The 20068-nt window shown below is 35.5% G+C and overlaps 10 protein-coding genes across 10 annotated transcripts; 5 read left to right on the top strand and 5 right to left on the bottom strand.

Moving 5' to 3' along the window:
- Nucleotides 1–304: 304 nt before the first annotated feature.
- Nucleotides 305–2107, top strand: MSR1 (arginine--tRNA ligase MSR1; the record flags this gene model as incomplete). The annotated part of the gene is made up of 1 exon (XM_071050972.1): nt 305–2107. One exon carries the CDS (start codon nt 305–307, stop codon nt 2105–2107), a length of 1803 nt encoding a protein of 600 aa, XP_070908184.1.
- A 198-nt stretch (nt 2108–2305) lies between these two features.
- PNC1 (nicotinamidase) lies at nt 2306–2941 on the bottom strand (the record flags this gene model as incomplete). The annotated part of the gene is made up of 1 exon (XM_071050971.1): nt 2306–2941. The coding sequence occupies one exon, from the start codon at nt 2939–2941 to the stop codon at nt 2306–2308; it is 636 nt and encodes a 211-aa protein (XP_070908183.1).
- Nucleotides 2942–3647: 706 nt separating this feature from the next.
- VIR1 (Vir1p) lies at nt 3648–5351 on the top strand (the record flags this gene model as incomplete). The annotated part of the gene is made up of 1 exon (XM_071050970.1): nt 3648–5351. One exon carries the CDS (start codon nt 3648–3650, stop codon nt 5349–5351), a length of 1704 nt encoding a protein of 567 aa, XP_070908182.1.
- Nucleotides 5352–5788: 437 nt separating this feature from the next.
- SEC9 (Sec9p) lies at nt 5789–7870 on the top strand (the record flags this gene model as incomplete). Its single annotated transcript, XM_071050969.1, has 1 exon — nt 5789–7870. One exon carries the CDS (start codon nt 5789–5791, stop codon nt 7868–7870), a length of 2082 nt encoding a protein of 693 aa, XP_070908181.1.
- A 1126-nt stretch (nt 7871–8996) lies between these two features.
- On the top strand, nt 8997–11126 carry RNJ42_00798 (uncharacterized protein; the record flags this gene model as incomplete). Its single annotated transcript, XM_071050968.1, has 1 exon — nt 8997–11126. The coding sequence occupies one exon, from the start codon at nt 8997–8999 to the stop codon at nt 11124–11126; it is 2130 nt and encodes a 709-aa protein (XP_070908180.1).
- Nucleotides 11127–11831: 705 nt separating this feature from the next.
- On the bottom strand, nt 11832–12149 carry RNJ42_00797 (uncharacterized protein; the record flags this gene model as incomplete). The annotated part of the gene is made up of 1 exon (XM_071050967.1): nt 11832–12149. The coding sequence occupies one exon, from the start codon at nt 12147–12149 to the stop codon at nt 11832–11834; it is 318 nt and encodes a 105-aa protein (XP_070908179.1).
- A 1455-nt stretch (nt 12150–13604) lies between these two features.
- Nucleotides 13605–14879, bottom strand: MIG1 (transcription factor MIG1; the record flags this gene model as incomplete). Its single annotated transcript, XM_071050966.1, has 1 exon — nt 13605–14879. The coding sequence occupies one exon, from the start codon at nt 14877–14879 to the stop codon at nt 13605–13607; it is 1275 nt and encodes a 424-aa protein (XP_070908178.1).
- A 1565-nt stretch (nt 14880–16444) lies between these two features.
- Nucleotides 16445–17107, top strand: HOP2 (Hop2p; the record flags this gene model as incomplete). The annotated part of the gene is made up of 1 exon (XM_071050965.1): nt 16445–17107. One exon carries the CDS (start codon nt 16445–16447, stop codon nt 17105–17107), a length of 663 nt encoding a protein of 220 aa, XP_070908177.1.
- Nucleotides 17108–17317: 210 nt separating this feature from the next.
- AGA2 (Aga2p) lies at nt 17318–17575 on the bottom strand (the record flags this gene model as incomplete). Its single annotated transcript, XM_071050964.1, has 1 exon — nt 17318–17575. One exon carries the CDS (start codon nt 17573–17575, stop codon nt 17318–17320), a length of 258 nt encoding a protein of 85 aa, XP_070908176.1.
- Nucleotides 17576–18237: 662 nt separating this feature from the next.
- Nucleotides 18238–18705, bottom strand: RPL24A (60S ribosomal protein eL24; the record flags this gene model as incomplete). The annotated part of the gene is made up of 1 exon (XM_071050963.1): nt 18238–18705. One exon carries the CDS (start codon nt 18703–18705, stop codon nt 18238–18240), a length of 468 nt encoding a protein of 155 aa, XP_070908175.1.
- Between the last annotated feature and the right edge of the window lie 1363 nt (nt 18706–20068).

Raw genomic sequence — 20068 nt, 5'->3', positions numbered from 1 at the left:
TGACCTTGATCTATAAATAATAAAAAAACTGATATATACTAATAACACTTTTTTAACCATAAAAAGATATCATTTATTTTTAACTAACAACAGTTTCTCCTCCGATTATATATATATATATATAGAGTTTATATCCAATAATTCATATATATTAAGTATTTACTGGATCATTATCAAAATACTTTTGTCAAAAGGCACGACTGTCATCCTTATTTAGAAGGCTAAGTGATTTAAGCACTGAGAAAGCTTTTAAAGAGAAGGAGTTCATTATACAAAGTTAAATAGATAAAGACAGATCAATGATATGATCAAACTAAACATCAGACTAATTTGCAAGAGATGTATCTCTTCAGCATCTTTTCCAAGGCTTAATGGTATTGATTTGATTAAAGAACGTATTGCGGATAAGGTAAGTAAATTTTGTGATATAGAACCTAATGAAATTACAAAGAGCATTGATTTAACAAATAATTTAGATAAGGGTGATCTAATAATACCGTTACCAAAAATACTCAAAGATAAGAAATGTGATTTGAAAGCCACAGCCAAAGAATGGTGTGAAAACATCAAGCGAGATGACTATATATCCAACGTGACTGCTAGTGGTCCTTTTATTCAATTTGAAATAAATCCAAAGTTTCTATTCCAGGAGCTTGTTCCAAATATTTTATCATTAGGAGGAAACTATGGCTCCCTTCCCTTAGGTAACGATAAAACTGCACTGATTGAATTCTCTTCACCAAATATTGCCAAGCCTTTTCATGCAGGTCATTTAAGGTCTACCATTATAGGTGGCTTCCTTTCGAATCTATACCAGAAATTTGGATGGAATGTTGTTCGAATGAATTATCTAGGAGATTGGGGGAAACAATTTGGGATTCTCGCCGTTGGTTATCAGAAGTATGGCGACGAGAATAAGCTTCTTAAGAATCCTATCAATCATTTATTTGAGATATACGTACGAATAAACAAAGACATAGAAAATGAGAAACGAGATTTTGGTGAAAGTGAGTTGGATAAGAGGGCCAAAAAGTTCTTTCGGGATTTAGAAGATGGCCAGAAAGATGCCATAGAATTATGGACCAAATTTCGGAACTTATCCATAGAAAAATACACAGAGACTTACAAAAGATTGAATATCTATTATGATGTGTACTCAGGAGAATCTCAGGTTGCAAAAGATGCTATAGAAAAGGTGCACTTAAATTTGATTAATAAATCTTTGATACAGGACTCAAACGGAGCACAGATAATAGATTTGACAGAGAGTGAAAAGGCTTTGGGGAAGGTTGTCATCAAGAAGTCTGATGGTACTAGCCTTTATATCACAAGAGATGTTGCTGCAGCAATAGAGAGGAAAGAAACTTATCATTTCGACAGAATGATTTATGTGGTTGCTTCTCAACAAGATTTACACTTAAAGCAGCTGTTCGAAATTCTAAGACTGCTAGATTATGAATGGACTGATTCACTCGTGCATGTTAATTTTGGCATGGTACAAGGTATGTCCACGAGGAAAGGTACTGTAGTGTTTCTAGACAATATATTAGAGGAAGCCAAAAACCAAATGCTTACTGTTATGTCCAAAAGCGACCATAAATTCGCTCAGATTGAGAACCCAGAATATGTCGCTGATTTAATTGGTATTTCTGCAGTTATGATACAGGATATGCAGGGAAAGAGAATTAATAACTATTCATTTAATTGGGAGAGGATATTATCATTTGAAGGTGATACCGGTCCATATTTGCAATATGCTCATTCTCGACTCAAATCTATCGAAGATAAAAACAGTAATATCAATATAACTGATTTATCTGCCATAAACTTTTCGCTGATTAAGGAACCTGAGGCGATCACATTAATGCGATTACTATCAAGGTATCCAGAAGTGTTGAAGAAATGTATAGAAACACACGAACCGTCTACTGTAGTAACTTACTTATTCAAGGTTGCCCATCAAGTTTCTACGTGTTATCGTAAGTTATGGGTTTCTGGTCAGGATGAAGATACAGCTATGGCAAGACTAGCATTATATGCTGCCTCCCGACAAGTGTTACATAATGGTATGACAATATTGGGTATCACACCAGTTGATAGAATGTAAATAGTCTCTTTGAAATAATCAATACTGTAAATAATAACAATGCATACAAGATATAACAGGATTAATGCTAATAATTTTTGAGAAGTATTTGTTATCAGTCATATTACTCATTGAATCATTAAATCTATAGAGTGGTTATAGAGTGCTTTTGCTTTTTATAAACGATACGAAACATAGTTGCGTGTTCTCAGTGCCTATTTACTGTAACTTAACATTGTTCTTCTCCAATTTCTCATGCAACTGTTTTTTGTGTTCGTCATCTGTATAGATGGCCTTCGTATAACTCTTTAAGATTGTGGTGTCATAACCCAAATTGGCAGCACTGATAGCCGTATTCATAACACAGTAATCAAGAGCAAGACCAACCACGTAGACCTCAGTTGTATGGTGCTTCTTCAAATATTCGTCAAGCTCAGTGTGGTGCCAGTCCCAGATGTCGTTGAATGCACTATAGTACTCACGATCCGGCAGGTACCCCTTATCCACAATCTTGATGTGTTTCTCTTGCACAGTCTCCAAAATCTCTGGGGCCAATTGTGCCCCCGTACTGTTCTGAACACAGTGTACAGGCCATAACACACCTGTTTGATGAGAGTCATCTCCAGGCTTTGGACACTGGTACTCAATCTCAGAGAAATCAGGTTTACCATGTGTCCTGGCAAAGGAAACATGGTTCGGAGGATGCCAGTCCCTAGTAACAACCACACGGTGCCATTGTGGGTCCTTCATCAACTCCACAATTGGCTCAATAACTTTTTCACCCTCAGGAACATATAATGAGCCATTGGGCTTAGCAAAATCATTCTGCATATCAATAACTAGTAGCGTCTTCATTTTGTGATTTCTTTTACTTTTCCAATACGTTAACGTTTCTCTACCCCTGGTATCAAACTAAAACAATGTCTCAAATGTGAAATATGAGCTATGCAGAATAAGTTATGCTCTTATATAATTAATTTACATATAAATATTATACATAATAAGCCGTAACCATAGGGATGTAAGGAGACAACACTCCCTTATGCCCCCCCCCCCTTGAGTCCTTAAAATCCCATTGAAGTTCCAGACCGTATCAACTCATCCCATATCATCCCCAAATTAAAAATCATTTTGCCCAACTAATAATCCCTTGAATAGAGAGATAGTACTTGGCCCTCTTTCCCAATACTCTCTCTGTACTCTGACCTTGGCCCTATATTACATCATTAGCATTGTCCTGCACCGAGAGGAAAACAGGAAAAAAGAAAAGTGAGTTCCTGGACATCATAGAACACGGCATATAATAATCAACGAATACAAACGTGATAGTCAGGGTAACAAGATTCACTGATATTCCGGGTAACATTATTGTTCACTAGAAACTGTCCATAAGACCAGGTCGGCGGTTAATCAGCTTTATTAGGCATATTACAAGAATATTGGGTTGTAACCAAACACCCCATCTCAAGAAAGAAGCAAGTCTTAATTAAACTTAATACAGGGCACTCTAAGTAAAAGAATTTATCTATTTAAAACAATAAAAGTACCAGAAAAATATATTATGGAAGATATTGAGAGAGGGATCAAGTGTCTTAGGGAGAAGTGGGAAGACGAGATTGCCATTAAGTTGTTAGAAGCATTGAGAGTTATTGACCTTTGTGAGTTGCGTGGTAAACTTAACTTAGACCCCGTTGTTGTGAAGTGTCCTGGAGATGAGTTAGGGCGCTCTCTGTGTTATTTGGTCCTTTGTTACGTGCTTGTTTGGTCCCCACATAGAGTTAAATGCGAGGGTCTCACACTGAGTAACGAGTCTCGGGGCCATATTGATGTTGGAATACTAGACGTTATACAATTACACAGGATCAAGGGCATAGAGACGCAGATAATAATGAAAGATATGGACTTGCCATTGGGATACCTGGTATACTGTGCATTACAGGTAGAAAATCTTGCTTGGAACGTCAACAACAAGGTCTGCATGGATCTGTATATCTGTAAAGTGATGAATAGCGATTTGGACAATATGGTGGGTAAAGACCAGTTAATAGAGATCTATAATCGAGCTATGTTGTACCCAGAGATTGTTTCTGAAAAGATATTTGACCGCTCATATCAACTATTACTGGTGGAAAATTCTGTAAACGAATTATTGCCCCTTCCCTCCGTATCCTTGGCACTTAGAGTTGTCATGGAAGTTGTGGATCAGCCAGATCTTAATTTTTTCAATCAATCTAGATTGATATCTGTGCTACTGATCAACTTAATTTTCCTATCAGAACATAAATCTATGGACATAACAGAACTTCATAGTGTATTAAATGAACTAGGAACGACTCACTCCTTGGTTGCTTTGTTTTCATATTTACTGTACCATCTTGCAAATTTCTTGCTTAGAATTGCCAATATATGTAAGGTCTTATCGATATCGGATAGAGGAATGGATGTAATGGAGACTAATGCCGTAAAAACAGTATTAAAGACTTTTAGGAGCTTTGAATATCAATTACCACACTGGTTTGATAAAACGATGCATATTTCTTTACCTCCAATTCCAAAATCAACATTCATATTTGAGAAAGCAGAGAAAATGATTATTAGTAGCTTTCACACTACTTTTGAAAGAGTATTACTCTGTTTGTTCTATTCTATTAACCTCACAACGAGAATTTTAAACCAATATAAGATAATGGGAATAAATCCCTTTGAGATTGATTCTGCAGATGAAATTAACCTAAAACACTCCAAATTTCAACTCATGAAATATGCTCATCAGCTAGTATTTATACCTGCATTTTCAACTCTCTTATTAGCAGAACAACTAAGGTCGTTTAACACTGGATTGTTAGTAGATACAAAGTATTTACTGATCTTTGCAAATCTAATACATGCTTGTACGAAACAATATATTATGAGTGTTCTATCATTGAATGAGAATGTTGCACTCTACCAGTTGTTGCGTTTTATTTCAAGAGTTTCAATTGATGATTTGCTTTTACAGAGGATATCAATTACCTTATTGAATGATATTCTCTTCCATTCAGGCCAGCCTAAGTTCCGGAATTGGTGCAAACAAAAAGATTTGTGCCGTTCTGCAATGAAATCCTATGTTCACTTATGGAATGATGGATCTGATACATACACTGATATTTATAGCAAAATACTAAACTCCAAACAGCCCAGTATAGAGAAGAAGAAAACCATTCTTGCTGAATATTTAGATATATTGCCTAACAATATGAGACTTGAAATATCGGGTACTGATTAGAGCTTATACGAAAACTGGAGGAATAAAAAGTTAAATGTTTGCTCACAAACGTGGTTGATTTCTAAAAGTCATTAGTTTCATGTTGGATTATTTATAACGGCTCTGCAGAACATAATACTTCTTATAAGACAATGTGAGTTTAATTATTTATTACATACTCATTAATAGTCTTGATCATTGAAAACTACTAAAATATTTTTATATTAGTTACAATTAACTATCGACTCGCTAACTTTATATTATTTCACATGCCTTTTCGTAAAACACTATAAGTCTGATATCGCAGTCTTCGGGTCTGATCCCAAATAATCGATATTAATATATTACACTACCTTGATAGAGGATTTACGTAATATAGCTGGTCTTCATTTCTTGTATTGAATGTTTATTGGACGATACAGGATCGGTTACTATTGCATCTGCCAATTTTATTTGTGATGGGTATCAAAAAGTTTTTTAAAATAAAGCCTCCTAAGGAGGCAACTCCGGAAGAGAACCGTGAGAAGCTTATGGAACTTGGTATTACCACTAAGAGCACTACAAGACAACCTCAAAATAAGTTTGCTGCATATGGACAGTTTGCCAAGGATAGAGCTACTAGTAAAATATACGCACCACCTGGTTACGAGGATTTTGCAAGACCTAAGGAAGAAGAGGATGACAAGAAGGATGATGAGGACGACTTAAATAAGTCTGAATTAGATGAGAAGGATAAGAAAAAGGATAAGAAAAAGAAGAAGAAACACCAACAAGAAGATGAACCGGCTGCCGTCAAAGATCCCTATGCTAGAACAGAGAAGTCATATAAATATAACTATGATCCATATGGTTCTGCCGCAGCTGAAGACTCTAATGGAAGCCGCAGTGGTTATGACGAGTTTAACTCCTACGGTTCTAATGACCTAAATTCTTATAATACCCCTGGTAAACCTATGAAGCCTGTAAACAGAGCTAAACCTACATTCACCTCTAATCCTTATGAGCAAGCTGCTGGAGGTTATAGAGATAATTCTGGATCCAATTCATATAGAGGTACACCTAGTTACGGTGATGCATCAGGTTCCAACCCTTATAATAGTGTAGCTTCAAATCCTTATGGGGGACGGTCTAACCCATATAGTGACATGAGTTCAGGATATAAAGGTGGTTCTGCTCCTATCCCTCAACAATCGCAATCCAGTAACAATTTGAATTCCAGTCCGTTTGATAATTCCGCTAACACATATGGGATGACTAAGTCTGCTTCTCCCAATCCATATGGTGCTAGTGCTTACGGAAGTGCAATTAATAATGATGTTCCAGGTGTCCGTACAAGCACCCAAAATGGTACGACTGCAGGCTCAAACCCTTATACTGCAATTGGTGGCGATACCTATTTGACTGGTTCAAGATCAGGTAACGTTTCTAGAACAAACACTAACCCTTACAGTAGGCGGAAATTTGTTGAACCCAACCAGAATAACTACGCGAATCCTGATTCTAATAATGTTGCATTAGCTGAAGAAGCTAATAGACAAACTGATGACTTAGATTTGAATGATGCACCAGAAGATGCAAACGAGTTTGTATTTGAAGATAAATACATGGGTAAGACCTCAAAATATACTGAGAATGAAGCTGCATTAGATGAGTTGGATTTGAATGCTACTATTAACGAGCGTGGTGATGATCTTAATGCTACTGGATATGACATGTATCAGCAACAGGAAATACCGGAATGGCAGAGGGAAGAAGAAGCATACGATCAGCTAGGAGAAATGCAAAGGGGTTACAAGACCTTTGATGAAATTCAAAGAGAAGAGGAGCAACGCCAACAAGAGGAAGAAGATCAAGCAGTTGATGAGATAAAGGAGCAAATCCGTTTTACCAAACAAAGTTCTGTTGCATCTACCAGAAATACCCTAAAAATGGCACAGGAGGCTGAGATGGCAGGTATGAATACACTCGGTATGTTGGGTAACCAGAGTGAAAAACTAAACAACGTTGAAAGAAACTTGGACTTGATTAAAATCCAAAACACAGCTGCTGATGAGAAGGTTGCTGAGCTTAAAAAATTAAACCGTAACCTGCTTGCTGTTCACGTATCGAATCCTTTCAATTCTAAGAGAAGAAGGCGTGAACGTGAAGATATGATAAAAAATCGTAAAATGGAGGATAAACTAAGGGCCGAACATATGTCAAAAGAGCTACACCAGTCAACCCAGAGAATTGAAGGTGCACTTAATGGAGATAATAGTCAAATGAGCTCTGTACGAGAAAAATATCAACGTGAAAAGGTCCTTGCTGCTTCCAAGAAGTTCCAGTTTGAAAATGATGAGGAGGATGACGAGATGGAACTAGAGATTGACAGAAACCTAGAAAAGATCCAGCAGATTAGTGGTAGACTGAGGAAGTTGGCTGTAGCTACTGGTGATGAATTAGATTCTCAACAGAGACGTGTACAAGACATCGAAGAAAATACCGACGAAATGGACATTAGAGTTCATTTAAATACAACAAGATTAGCTGATATCAAGTAATAATATATAGAATTATACACGACTAACATTAAAATAACTATTTTTCTTTCTTCTGTCGTTAGTTTTAATCCTTTTATTGTGTTTTATGGCTGCTACCTTTTACTACCAATGTCTACATGTCTTTAATTTATTGATATAAAAGCAAAGATGAAAGGCATACATCTTAATTGCAATGAAGATAAAAAGTTTTCCAAAATTTTCTATGTTTATGTCTACAGCATCAAAGTAATGAAGAGATTGATATTAATTAGTAGGCTACCTAATATGGATTTACTGTATCTATTTTCATTTGAGCTTTTTCATGTCGACAGACAGGCCAGTTGTCCAGAGCAGTTAATGTTTATTTGAAATGTTTTCCACTTTCCCTAAACGTCAACCATATATTTTTAATTTAGTTAGTATAGATAATTTAGTGTATATATTATTTTGTTATTTTTTCGCATATGTACACCGTATCTAACCTTACAAAAAGAAATTGTGTTCAGATTTAGAGAAGAAAAATCCAAAGAAAGCTGCCCGATCTCTGTGAACCCCAGGATCTTGTACAATCGTTGGAGAGAAGATCAATTGTCAGATCAACTGATGTCAAGTTGTGGGCGTATTCTTCCTACTATATGTTCTACCTCTTTGTACCATTGATGTGTTATGACTCTGGATGATGTGTATGCAATTATATAAAATAGATTTTCTTGAAGTTCCTTGGTATTCTTAAGTAATTGACGCAGAAATGTCCTTCATCGAACGTATTCCCTCTAAAATGTTAACCAGAAAGTTACCTTTCCTAGTTAATGTAGTATCCTTTTAAGTGGGTGGTTGTGTGGGGATCATAATGATAACTACAGTTCATCTTCTAAGCTCACAGCCCTCTAAATCTGTAAACAGAAAACGAAGTAGGTGAATTATTTTATTTCAATATTCCCTGTATTAATATTGAAGTGGCCTAATGGCATTTCTCAATTAACGACCTAATGAAAATACTCCCGCAAATATATCTCAAAATCAAAGATCAATTCATGTCTTATTATTTCAACACCTATAATAATCATGTCTACTTCAGTAACATTTCCTATTAAACCTATAATATATCTTATATTGTTCACAAGAACATAGTGTAAAAAGCCAACTAATGAAAACGATTAATAGTGAATTTTCTACTTCGTCTGAGTCTATCCTGCAGTCAGATTCTGATATTGCTTTAGAGTCTCTAGGCGCCCGTGAGCATGATGACATCCACAGATACTACGTCCAATACCTCTACCCCATGAGAGCATATGTTAAACAAACGGTAGTATATACAATGAAAATGTTAAATGCCAACAAGAAACTACGTAGAAAATTGTATGCGGCAATGATATGCTCTCTAATAATTTTCTATGGCGCATTTCTAGTGTTTGAATCTGATGATTTGTCAGTTACTATCGGATTTAAAAATAGCAAAATTGAGAACAGCAGCATAGAAGAGAACCTATCAGGAACTAGTGCAACCTACGACGAATACGGTAACTTGTCTCCAGAGGCTCTAAATAGTTGGAATAGTCTACAGAAAGAACTGCAAACAACACGGCCTCTTGCCAATGATAGGTCCTACATGAATAGCTATGATACAACAGAGCTAATTGAAAAGCAGAACTACGAATTGATGGCAACTAACAATTTTGTCAAAGATCGTGAATTTAAATCTTTTAGTATCAAAAGTTATCAAAGTAATGCCAATATCGAAGGATGCTTCAGTAAACAGAAGCAATGTGACGCAATTACTCTTGAAAGCAATTTAGAGTTCTCACCGAAGATAAATTACATCAATGAGGACATCTATGAGTTAGTTCAACGTCTAATGAAAGAGGACCCATGGTTAAAGGAACACTTCGAGGAAATTGCCAAGGATAAAAACGTTGATCTAAAGCAGCTAGCTAAAAATTATTTGTATAGATTTGGTTCTTCTTCACAATGGATTGAGGATTACCAATGCTATCTAGTTTACAGTAGGTTAGTTATTGCACCCACAAAAGTTAGAAATTTGGGCTTCTTTTCATTAATAGTCTCACAAGCATTTGATAAAAATTGGAATGAGATTAAAGGAAAGAAGATTCCATATTTGGATATTACAACACCAGATAATCTAGCGGAGCAAATTGCAGCTATTGAAAACCAAATTCCTAGCATCGTCAACTGTTCAGAATTGCCAGATAAGTCTTTGATTTCAAAATGTAACGAAGACTTGAAAATCCAAATGGAGCAAATTGAAGAGGACAAACACAACCTGTTATCCAAATATTATCGAATCTACCCATCTCTAATTAAAGTACCTTTCAAACTTTTCAAGAATTCTGGACTGTCAGGCCCTGAAGATCCAAAGATTAGTTTAAGAAAGAACAAAGACGGCCGAACAGAACCTATTGTACTTTTCAATAGAGCACATGAACTCTATGGCCGAATTATGCACGCTGTACTTCCACACCGAAGATATATGTCAACCATACCACTTTACTTAGCTTCAGAAAATATGGCAGGTAGTCAGAAAAATTGGTCACCAATTTATTCTGAGGACGATGGCGCGTCAGACTTCTCTAGAGGCAGTATAACGTTAGTAGCAACTGTCTCGCCTTTAATAATTTTAAACTGCTCTTTAGATACAGGTTTGTGTGAGAAGACTTTCGATGTGAAAGATAAAGCTGACAAGTCAGCTAAATTTTATTCCAGTATCCGTGGAGGTACGTCATATGTGAAACTGCCACCGGTAGTTCCGGATTTGAGAGGTCGTGACATATGGGTTGGTCTCGTGAAACCACATTTAGACAGTTGTGGTGCATCATCTAGATTTTATAGAATGGCACTAACCTTGCTGGAAAAAAGCAATGGCAATTTCCACTATAGTTTAATTACCGAAACATTAGACTTCGATAGGCCTGTTCGCAGTTGGAGTTTGAAGGACAATTACAGTGCAGACGGTTACAACGTTCGATCCCCTAACTCGATAATATCATGGGATGTTGTGGGCCAAAACAATGAGACTCATGAATATGAAGACTATATGCAGATATCTGTCAGCGAAGCGGATGTTGAAAGCTATGTTTTTGTCTTAAAGGGTGTGATGAACTACATAACCAAATCATTTCAGAAACCAAACCTCTATGAATATATAGATTGGTCAAATAAAGCTTCGATTGATAAACGAGTCAACTTGGGGCATGACTGTTATCTTACTGATGCTCGAGCATACTGTTATAAATACGGTGCCAAGTATCCTAAGGTATAACCCTTTTTCATGTAACCATCTTTACAACATGTAGTTTCTCTGCAACAAAGGTAATAATGAACACATATCAATTGTATCTCGAGGTGGCGATTTACCTTACAGTGTTTGTAATGACCATTGGTATTTTACTAAAGGACAGTAATTGATTATTTTAAAAAGTTTGCAAGCTGTTGCATGCTGCCTCTTTTGTTTTGATTTTATAGTTTTTAAAGACCTCTACCTAGTGTCATAATCGACAGAGATAAGAGATTAGAAGATTGTAGAAAATGCAGTGTCTACTTTCACATCCTCTTCTCCCATTTATACCTCCAAAATAAAATAAATATTATTCCCATTAATAAATATTCTTCACTCATTAACCTTAATTTTTTTTTAATGTTTTGGAAAGAAATAACCTTTAAAAATCTATCTTTTAAATACAAATACTTTTATATATAAGTTATAAGAGATATTTAGTCACTTCTCTAAAAACCAAATAAAAAATTAGCATTTAATGAGAAATATTGGTATTAAAAAAAAAAAAAGTTAATTTGAAAACCTGCACTTTTGCTGGAAGTTACGTCGTTAATGTCATTATATTTAGATAATATTTTTTTTTTTCAGATAGTTTTTTGTTATAGTGAAATAATAAAATAAAAATCTATCCTTTGAAAATTTGTAGTAGATATATGAATAATTGGTAGTTTATTTTTTCTTTCTTCAAAGCTAAGTTTTAGAATGCAACCATAATTTGTAGTTAGTCTCTGCCATATGCTCGACGATACTGGAGAACGGATACATGCAATCGCTGTAACTGTAACTCCTTGGAATGTCGTAGCCCTTCTGGATCCGTTCCAGAGGAGTATCACCACTCTTGGCCATAGCACTGGCTATACTCTGTATATTCACTTGTACGTGATCAACAGGGTTCATAAGTGGTGATCGTAGGAGAGGATTTACCTCAATATCATTAGTAGTCATTAGTTCAATTTCCTGTGAAATGTCATCTTCAAAGATAAGTTCCTGCTCATCCGGAGAAGACATAATAAAAGAATATGTTTTGATTTATAGTAGTTCGTGATATTTGGTTGTTTTATTTTTTTTTAAAAAATTAAAAAAAAATTATTGAAAAAAAAAAAATTCGTAATTAATATTATTTGATGAAAAGAAAGTGTTTTATAGTAATAAATTCACTAATATATGAATTTTCTTTATCAAAAAAATATTTTTTTGGTTTTATTTTTATTTTATTATATCTTATCTCTTTCAAAGATTTATGTCCATGTGAGGTTTTATTTGCTTTTATTTTGTTGAAACGAGACTAGAGAAATTACAGATCAAAAAATGTTTTATCTTTTATTAATATTTGAAAAAAAAAATATTGTCGTTATTATATATGTCTATGTTAGAATAATGTTATAAATATCCCAATATCCCAATATTTTGGGTTGTGTCTAATTTTTAATGAAAGGAGGGGTGAAATAAAAAGATCAGCACTAAACAAATCCCCGCATACATATTACACAGTACATATGGCTGCTCTCTCTATAATAAAATAACACCTCACCCGTTTTTCGAATTTGATTCATAAGTTAATAAAAAAAAGAAATTTCCCATGGGGTGCCCTTTTCAAGTTAATGGGGGATTTTTTCTTTCTCACCAAATCCCACAGCCCAGCCTAGAAAAAGCCTTGTACCTTAGCTGTCAATTCCTGGTTCTAGCCTTCCCAGCCCACGGCCCGTCTCAAACCCTTGTAACCCAGTAGCCCTCGCCCGTGGAAGCCTGTAGAAGTTCTTATACCCGTGGGGGGACAATCAACAGCGACAGAGCCAGAGCCAGAGCCAGATACAGACTGACAGAGACAGAGCCAGAAACACAGTCTGAGCCAGAAAATACCCTATGAGTGTTACTAGAAATTGCACATGGGCACGAAAATAAACACTTCCCGGAGAAGTGGGATATGGTCCCCCTCTCTCTCTCTCCAAATTAGACAGAACGCGGAAATTCACAGTGCGGAAAAACTACGGAAAAGACAGTAAAAATGCCGTGGGAAGGAGAGGAATAGACACCAAAACACAAAAAGAGAATAAGAAAAAATTGCCCTAACGAAGCAAAAAAAAAAAAAGTGGGTGGGGATAGCCCAAGAGGGAAAAACTCTGTGTTGAGGGCTTACAAGACCATATAACAACAAAAAGCTAGCTAAAATAAGATTATAAAGCTGTGAAAAATGATTTACGTGAGGTTTACGACGTCACATGTACGAGATGTCTGAAAAAAATTTAGAAATGAATTTGTAGATAACTGAAACTGTAGATAAGTAATTGAAATTGTAGCGAGGTTAAGTTGAATATTCTTGATAAGTACTAAATACTATTTAGAATAAGCTTATGATGTATATACCCTTAAAAAAAAAAAAAAAAAAATTAAAAAAAAAAAAGGAGATTGGAAAGGCTATACCCTATACGTTAAACGATTAATATATTGCACCTTTTTTATTTTTCAATCTGTTGGGAATTGAAGAGGTAAGCTCCGAATTGGTGGTAATTTGCTCTCTTGTTCTTGTGGGGAGATTACAGGAGATTGCTGTTGTTGAAACAATTGTAATTTCTCGTTTACTTTATTCATGTCTTGTAGATTTGTCAGAGAATGGGTTGATCTATTCAGTGACAACAAGTTGAGGCCACTTGTAGAACGGCTCAAACCAGTTGTTGGGGTACCCGTCTTGGATTTCTTTCTTAACTGCTCGTTCTCTAACTCTGGGTCCCGGATGCTGTCATTGTCGTCGTCGTAGGAGGAGTTATATCCTGTATCACCACCAGTGTGGCCCAGAGCGTTCTGTGTCATCATTTCATTGAGACTCAACACCGAGTTTGGTCTCTTCACCACAGTAGGGGCCAAATGAGGCGAAGTGATTCCGTCAATATTGCTACGATGCTGCATCGATGCGAAATCAGTTAGCGATTGAGGTCTAGGGAGCACTATCCCACTATTATTATTATTGGCACTCCGGTTAATGCTAGAATCTGGGGCGTCTATAAATGTAGATTGAAGATTAATCGAGGAGCTACTGTTTCTGTCAGTAAGTGGTGTCATCATCTGTAGAGAGGATAGAGCGTTCAGTCGTATCCTACTATTGTTGTTACTACTATTGTTGCTTCCAAGACCAAAAACCGACTTCGAGCTGTTTGGAGATGAAACTACTCTTAAATGCTGTTGAGATGGTGGTTGTGGTATGCTTTGAACCTGGTTATAATGCACAGCTGGTTGAACCAAATTGGTCTCTGGTGTCGTAACAGTAGATGGTTCTACCGAAGTTAATGGAGAGGAAGGTATGGGAGAAGTTGTTGATGAGTGCTGGCTTGAATCACCAAGTTCAAAAGTCGTGCCGCTTTTAGCTTTTCTTCTGAGACTTCCTTTTGATGGTGGAACGTAGTTTGGATTATTTTTATTCATCTCCGCCTCTTCACGTGCTCTCTGCTCAGCTAAGATAGTCTCCGGCTTCTTCTTTCTCCCTCTTTTACCTTTAGGCATACGGTTTGTATGTATTCTTCTGTGTCTTGTCAACTCATCACTTCTGCTAAACCTTTTCACACAACCTGGAAAATCACAAGCATGAGGCTTTTCACCGGTATGTGTTCTCATATGTCTGGTTTGATGCTCAAGTCTATGAAATGCCCTTTGGCAAATAGGACAGACATGTGGTCTTGGGGCATCCTCACCTTTTCCTGCCTTCGATTTCGAGTGTGGTCCTTCTTGAATGCTAGTTTCCGACATTGTCTATCAAGTTTATTATTATAATACAAGTAAAAAAATTTTTTCTAAAACAAAACAAATAAAATAAAAATGACAATATGTTTAAAAAGGTATTGTTTGTTTGCTCGAAAATACCGACTTTGACAGTATGTTGTAAAACTTGATTATTTTTATACTTTTTTTATTTTTTTTATATTTTTTTGAAATATATTACAGTTATTCCTTTAGTAGTTTCTCTTAAAACTAATCTTCGTAATTTATGTGCTCTTATTTTATTATTGAAATGATATGATGTGCTTAGCTTATATGCTATTTCGTTTATATTTTTCTTACTTTCTATTTAATATATATATATAAATTTTTTTCTTTCTCTCGAGTTAATCTCCATAAGGTTTTTTATTAACACCCCTCCTTTCTTTTTTCCCTGTAAGTATAAAATTTTTTTCTTCAAAATATCCTAAAACTTCGTCAACTCTGAGTCTTAGAAATGTAAATAATTTATCTCTTCAGTATTTAAGACCGAACTTATCATGCTTTCCTTACAATTGTATGTATGGCTTCCCTTCCTGCCTTTCTTTCTTTTTTTGTTTGTTTAATGTTGTCTTTTCATGCCTCTCAATTCTTTTTCTAATGGCCTTGATAGCTGGACCAGCACGGAAAAATATTGCACTTTTAAGAGTTCAGTGTTTCGATATTCCTGCGGGGCCTTGTTGTTATGCTCATATAAGAAAAACATGGGGGGGGAGAAGGAGGGGCACAGAGAGATATAACTTGTTACTGACAGCTTCCCTGCAGCATTATAAAAATATAATATGTTTTTTTAATACACTAGCGGGGAGCTAACAGACATAGGAGGAGGGCCAAAATATATATTAGACTTTTATCGAGAGGGAAAAAAAATTGCTTCTAGAAGACGGGTTTTGCTACGGGAAATTGTTAGTAGATCTTGGTAAACAGCAAAGAAAAGTTGCTTTCGGAAAAACTTCCCAGATTTAGATTTTCCCCCTGTGGGGTTTTTTAGTGGGATATGGAGCTTCCCGGAATAATTAAATAAAATCAATAAAAAAGTAAAAAGTTTTTCCGAGTGAATGGTGGGGTTGATTTTTCCTAAGCTTATTAAATCTCGCACTATATTTATTATTTGAAAGAGAAGTCATATTGAATCAGTAAAGGGTGAAAGCCGTTAAAAATCGATTTTTAAATTATCAGCGTCTATATTATTTAAAACAACCAGAAAATAAAGCAGGAAGTGATTGTAACTAATATTAATATTCATCTAGGTAGTAAAATAATTTTACTTTCACTAACAAAGTATAGTTTTCTTAGCGGATTTAATATTTGATTCTCGTATTATCTTAATTATATAAATCTGTTAAGCGATAAGCGTTTATATCTCGATATATACGTGATATACACCACCTCGGGCTTCATAGGAAAAAAGCAAAAAGGAAAAGATAAATAAATGGGTCTACTAAAAAAAAGAGCTGATAATATACTCCTAGATAATAGTTCCCTTCAAATATAGTACTAATAATATATGACCGCATTCGTATCGTAGACAAACTTTCTTATATCAGTCCTCAAGCATGCCGCCAAAGAAAAAGCAATGTACCAACAAGGTCGAGGATAGTGTTGAAACGATTATAGAAAATTATCTCAAAGAACAGTACAAACCTTTTACTGTCAGTGATATTGTGAATAATTTACAAAAGCAACACAAAATTTCTAAAACTAATGCAATTAAAGCTCTGGAAGCTCTGGATAGTAAGGGTAAAATCATCTCAAAGGTTTTCGGAAAGATCACCTTATACTGTTGTAAAGAGCAGGACTTGGCTTTGCCTAAAGGTATAGATCCTGACCAGTTCAGTTATGAACTGATTTCTAATCTTAGAGAAGAATTTCGCTTGTTACAGAAAGATAAAGGTGAGTTATTGGGCAAGCTAAACCAATTGAACAGTTATCCAAAAAATAGTGAGATCTTAGATGTTCTAAAGATGCATAAAGCAGAATTAAAAACTATAGAAAAACGTATAAGTGATTTAAAAGAGAACTGGGATCCAAAGAATGAGGAAAAAATTAAAGAATTAAAGAACCTTCAACTACTGGTGAATAAAGATATAAATAAGCGAAGCAAGATTATTGGAACATTGCTAGCGGTTATAAAACAGGCCAACGTAGTACCAAAGGGTGACAGCATGGATGAATTTTTAGTATGTTTCTTTAATTACTTCGTGAATTTCCTAAAATGAATATTTTACTAACAAAATCAACCAGGAATCAATTGGTTATGAAAATATTATTCAAAAAAAGTAGTCTCAACGCTAACGATATGAATATGAAATTATTACTACACAAACAGCTAAATACGAATCTTTTAACTTAAAAATATTTATCCATAAACGAACATTTGCTTAACATTAAATAAACGCCGCTAACAATCAAAGAGACACGATGAAATCCTAAAATACCAGGATCGTCGAACTAATGACTTCGTTTGGTTTATTTTCACAATCCTGCACATACTCTATTGAACGATAATACTCAATGTAACCAATAACATGTTTTCCATTTGCTACCATTGGAGTAACCTTTGTTGAGTACGGAATCGACTCTAAAGTATTCGGAGGAATTGTGATATCACAAATAGTCTGCGTACTTTGAGCAACGACGGTAAAACTAACAAAAAGAATGCAATAACAGAATAGAAACCATTTCATGATTATTCTAAGAGCTTTCAGTTGTCATTTTATGTGATGAAATTTGAATATTTTGTATGTGATCAATAAACTTCTTATTATATATGAATATCTATTGTATAGATTAACTACAATAAAAATGCTTTATTAAATATTAACAGTATGAAAGGACTAGAATTAGGAACAACCGATATTCTGAAGTTAAATGGTAGCGTCCTCAACTGTGTATTACATGTTACATCGTATCATTTAATTTCAGCTACCCTTCATTCTATTTTGTTTAAAACCTTGTATATTTCCGAAATGGGAAAATTACATGATATTAGTTCTTGTGGTGCAGTTAAAGCAAGCTTGTTAGGATGTCAATGTATAACAAACTTAATGGTCCAGTAATCCATGTAAAGCAATAATTAGATAATATGATTCTGATAGTTTAGCCGTTTCGGCTTGTGAGCATACAAGTTAAAGATGTCCGTGTCATGTATGATGATACAAGGTAAAAAAAAATAGATGCCTTGTTTTAAGTTTATTTCATGTATCTTAATTACTATATAGGTTAAATAATCTAAGATATGTTGATAAAAAAAAGGATAAATTAGTATTGCCTATTTTTTATTGTGTGATGATTATAGAAGTAAAGAAAAAATTAAAAAATGAGTTTGGTAAATAAAACTGGACATTCTTTAACGAGAAGTAGCAGCAACCTTTTGGAAAGCACCCTTAGCTTGTTGCTTAGAGACCTTGGAACCTTGGGAACCAGCCAACTTAGCCTTTTCAGCCTTTCTGGCAGCCTTGTCAGTCTTCTTCTTCTCCTTGTCAGCCTTCTTCTTGTCTTCTCTTTGAGCCTTTCTGATTTCTGGCTTCAAAGATCTTCTCTCCTTGATCAATTCCAAAGAGGCACCGACAATAGCTCTTTGAGCCTTGACAGTCTTTCTAGTTCTCTTCTTGGCGATTTCCTCAGTGATACCCTTCTTGTGGTGTCTTCTGTACAAGACAGTCCAAGCAATTCTTCTTGGGTTCTTTCTTTGTTGGAACAAAGAAGCGGACTTAGAGTTTTGGAATCTGAAGATCTTGGAGTCACCACGAACAAACAGAGTACCTCTGCCTGGGTAGATCTTAGCACCAGAAAAGGAGTCGATTTCAACCTTCATTTTTGTTTTATCTCTGTACAAATTTTAAAAAATATTCTCTTTCTGTCAATTGAAACGATTGTATTACTCTTAAACCTCCCACCTCTACATATCAGCTCATCTATCATGTTCGGAAGAAACATCGTTATATTTTTGGTAATTTCTTTGGCTATGCCAATTAATTGTTTTAATTCCTTTCAAGTAAAGTCACACAGAGAGTTAAAATAGGAGTTAAGAAGTTATAGTAATCGTATTGTTCAATCAAAATGAATAAGATAATTTTAAAATATAATTTGTTAGTAAATTGTTTTGTTATTGTTTTCTCTACTGGTTCTAGTGGTGGTGATACATTATTATAACGGTTTACATGGTAATTCATCATATCTTTAACAAACGCCAATATTTTCGTAATAGGGCCAAAATATCATATTAAATCCACAATGTCTTTTTTATACCACTATAGTCTACACCCATTTTATTCACGGTGATATTCCAGTTATTTTTCATCCACATTTTTGGCATATTTTGGAGAACCTCACTCAGGATTCTGCCTACTTTTCCGTAATACGACCAACAACGCTATTTCATTATCCACCCCAGAAAGCTCATATTTATCATTTCACATACTTTTTCCGACTTGGAGACCTTCTTGTTGTTCAATAAGTATAATAAATAATAAAGGATATCTCCGTCAAATACGTATCTTTTCACTTTTGTCCACAAAGCTCAAAAGTTTCAACAATCTCGTTAGTTCCTATTCACACACTCTCTTGCCCTGCATTACTCGTTGTGCGTGTCTCCGACGCTCTCCATCAGTGCCCTCCCAAGTTCCTAGGCACTCACCAAAGTCAGAACCAAGATACTTTCCATCACATCGGTCTGCCTACGCTTCACGGTCCCCCTGCCTAAGCGCAGAAGGAGGGGCGGGATTCTGAAACTGTTTAGGCAGAGCAACAGCATCACTTAGGTTAAGCTTAGCGAGCATACAGACGGAGTAGAAAGGTGACGGGTACAGGTAGTGGACTTGGAACCCATACCAGAACACTACGAATCGAGGAGTCCCAATCCCATATTCTACCCAGCCAAACCGTAGTGCTTAGGCTATACCCAAACCAGTTCTTACTGCTGTGCATCCTCCTCCCTAAAACCTCTGCAACGAAAATCCGATGGACAGGGAGGAGGGATGTGCGAGTAGCAGTGTACAGTGTATGTCTGCTTAGCGGAGAAAAAAAATTTAAAATAACTCACACAAAACGGCCCATATATTTCCCCTTTGGGAAACATAACTCACTGGTGACGGAGAAAAATATATTGTATAAAGCCTTTGCTGATATTATGTGTGAGGTACGGGTGCGTGAAAGCAGTCACAAAATACTGAACTGAA

The sequence above is a fragment of the Nakaseomyces bracarensis genome, assembly GCF_045282275.1.
Source record: "Nakaseomyces bracarensis strain CBM3 chromosome Unknown Scaff4_1, whole genome shotgun sequence".
Taxonomy (NCBI): domain Eukaryota; kingdom Fungi; phylum Ascomycota; class Saccharomycetes; order Saccharomycetales; family Saccharomycetaceae; genus Nakaseomyces; species Nakaseomyces bracarensis.
Note: the sequence above shows the minus strand (reverse complement) of the source record. Positions and strands in the feature narration are given on the sequence as shown.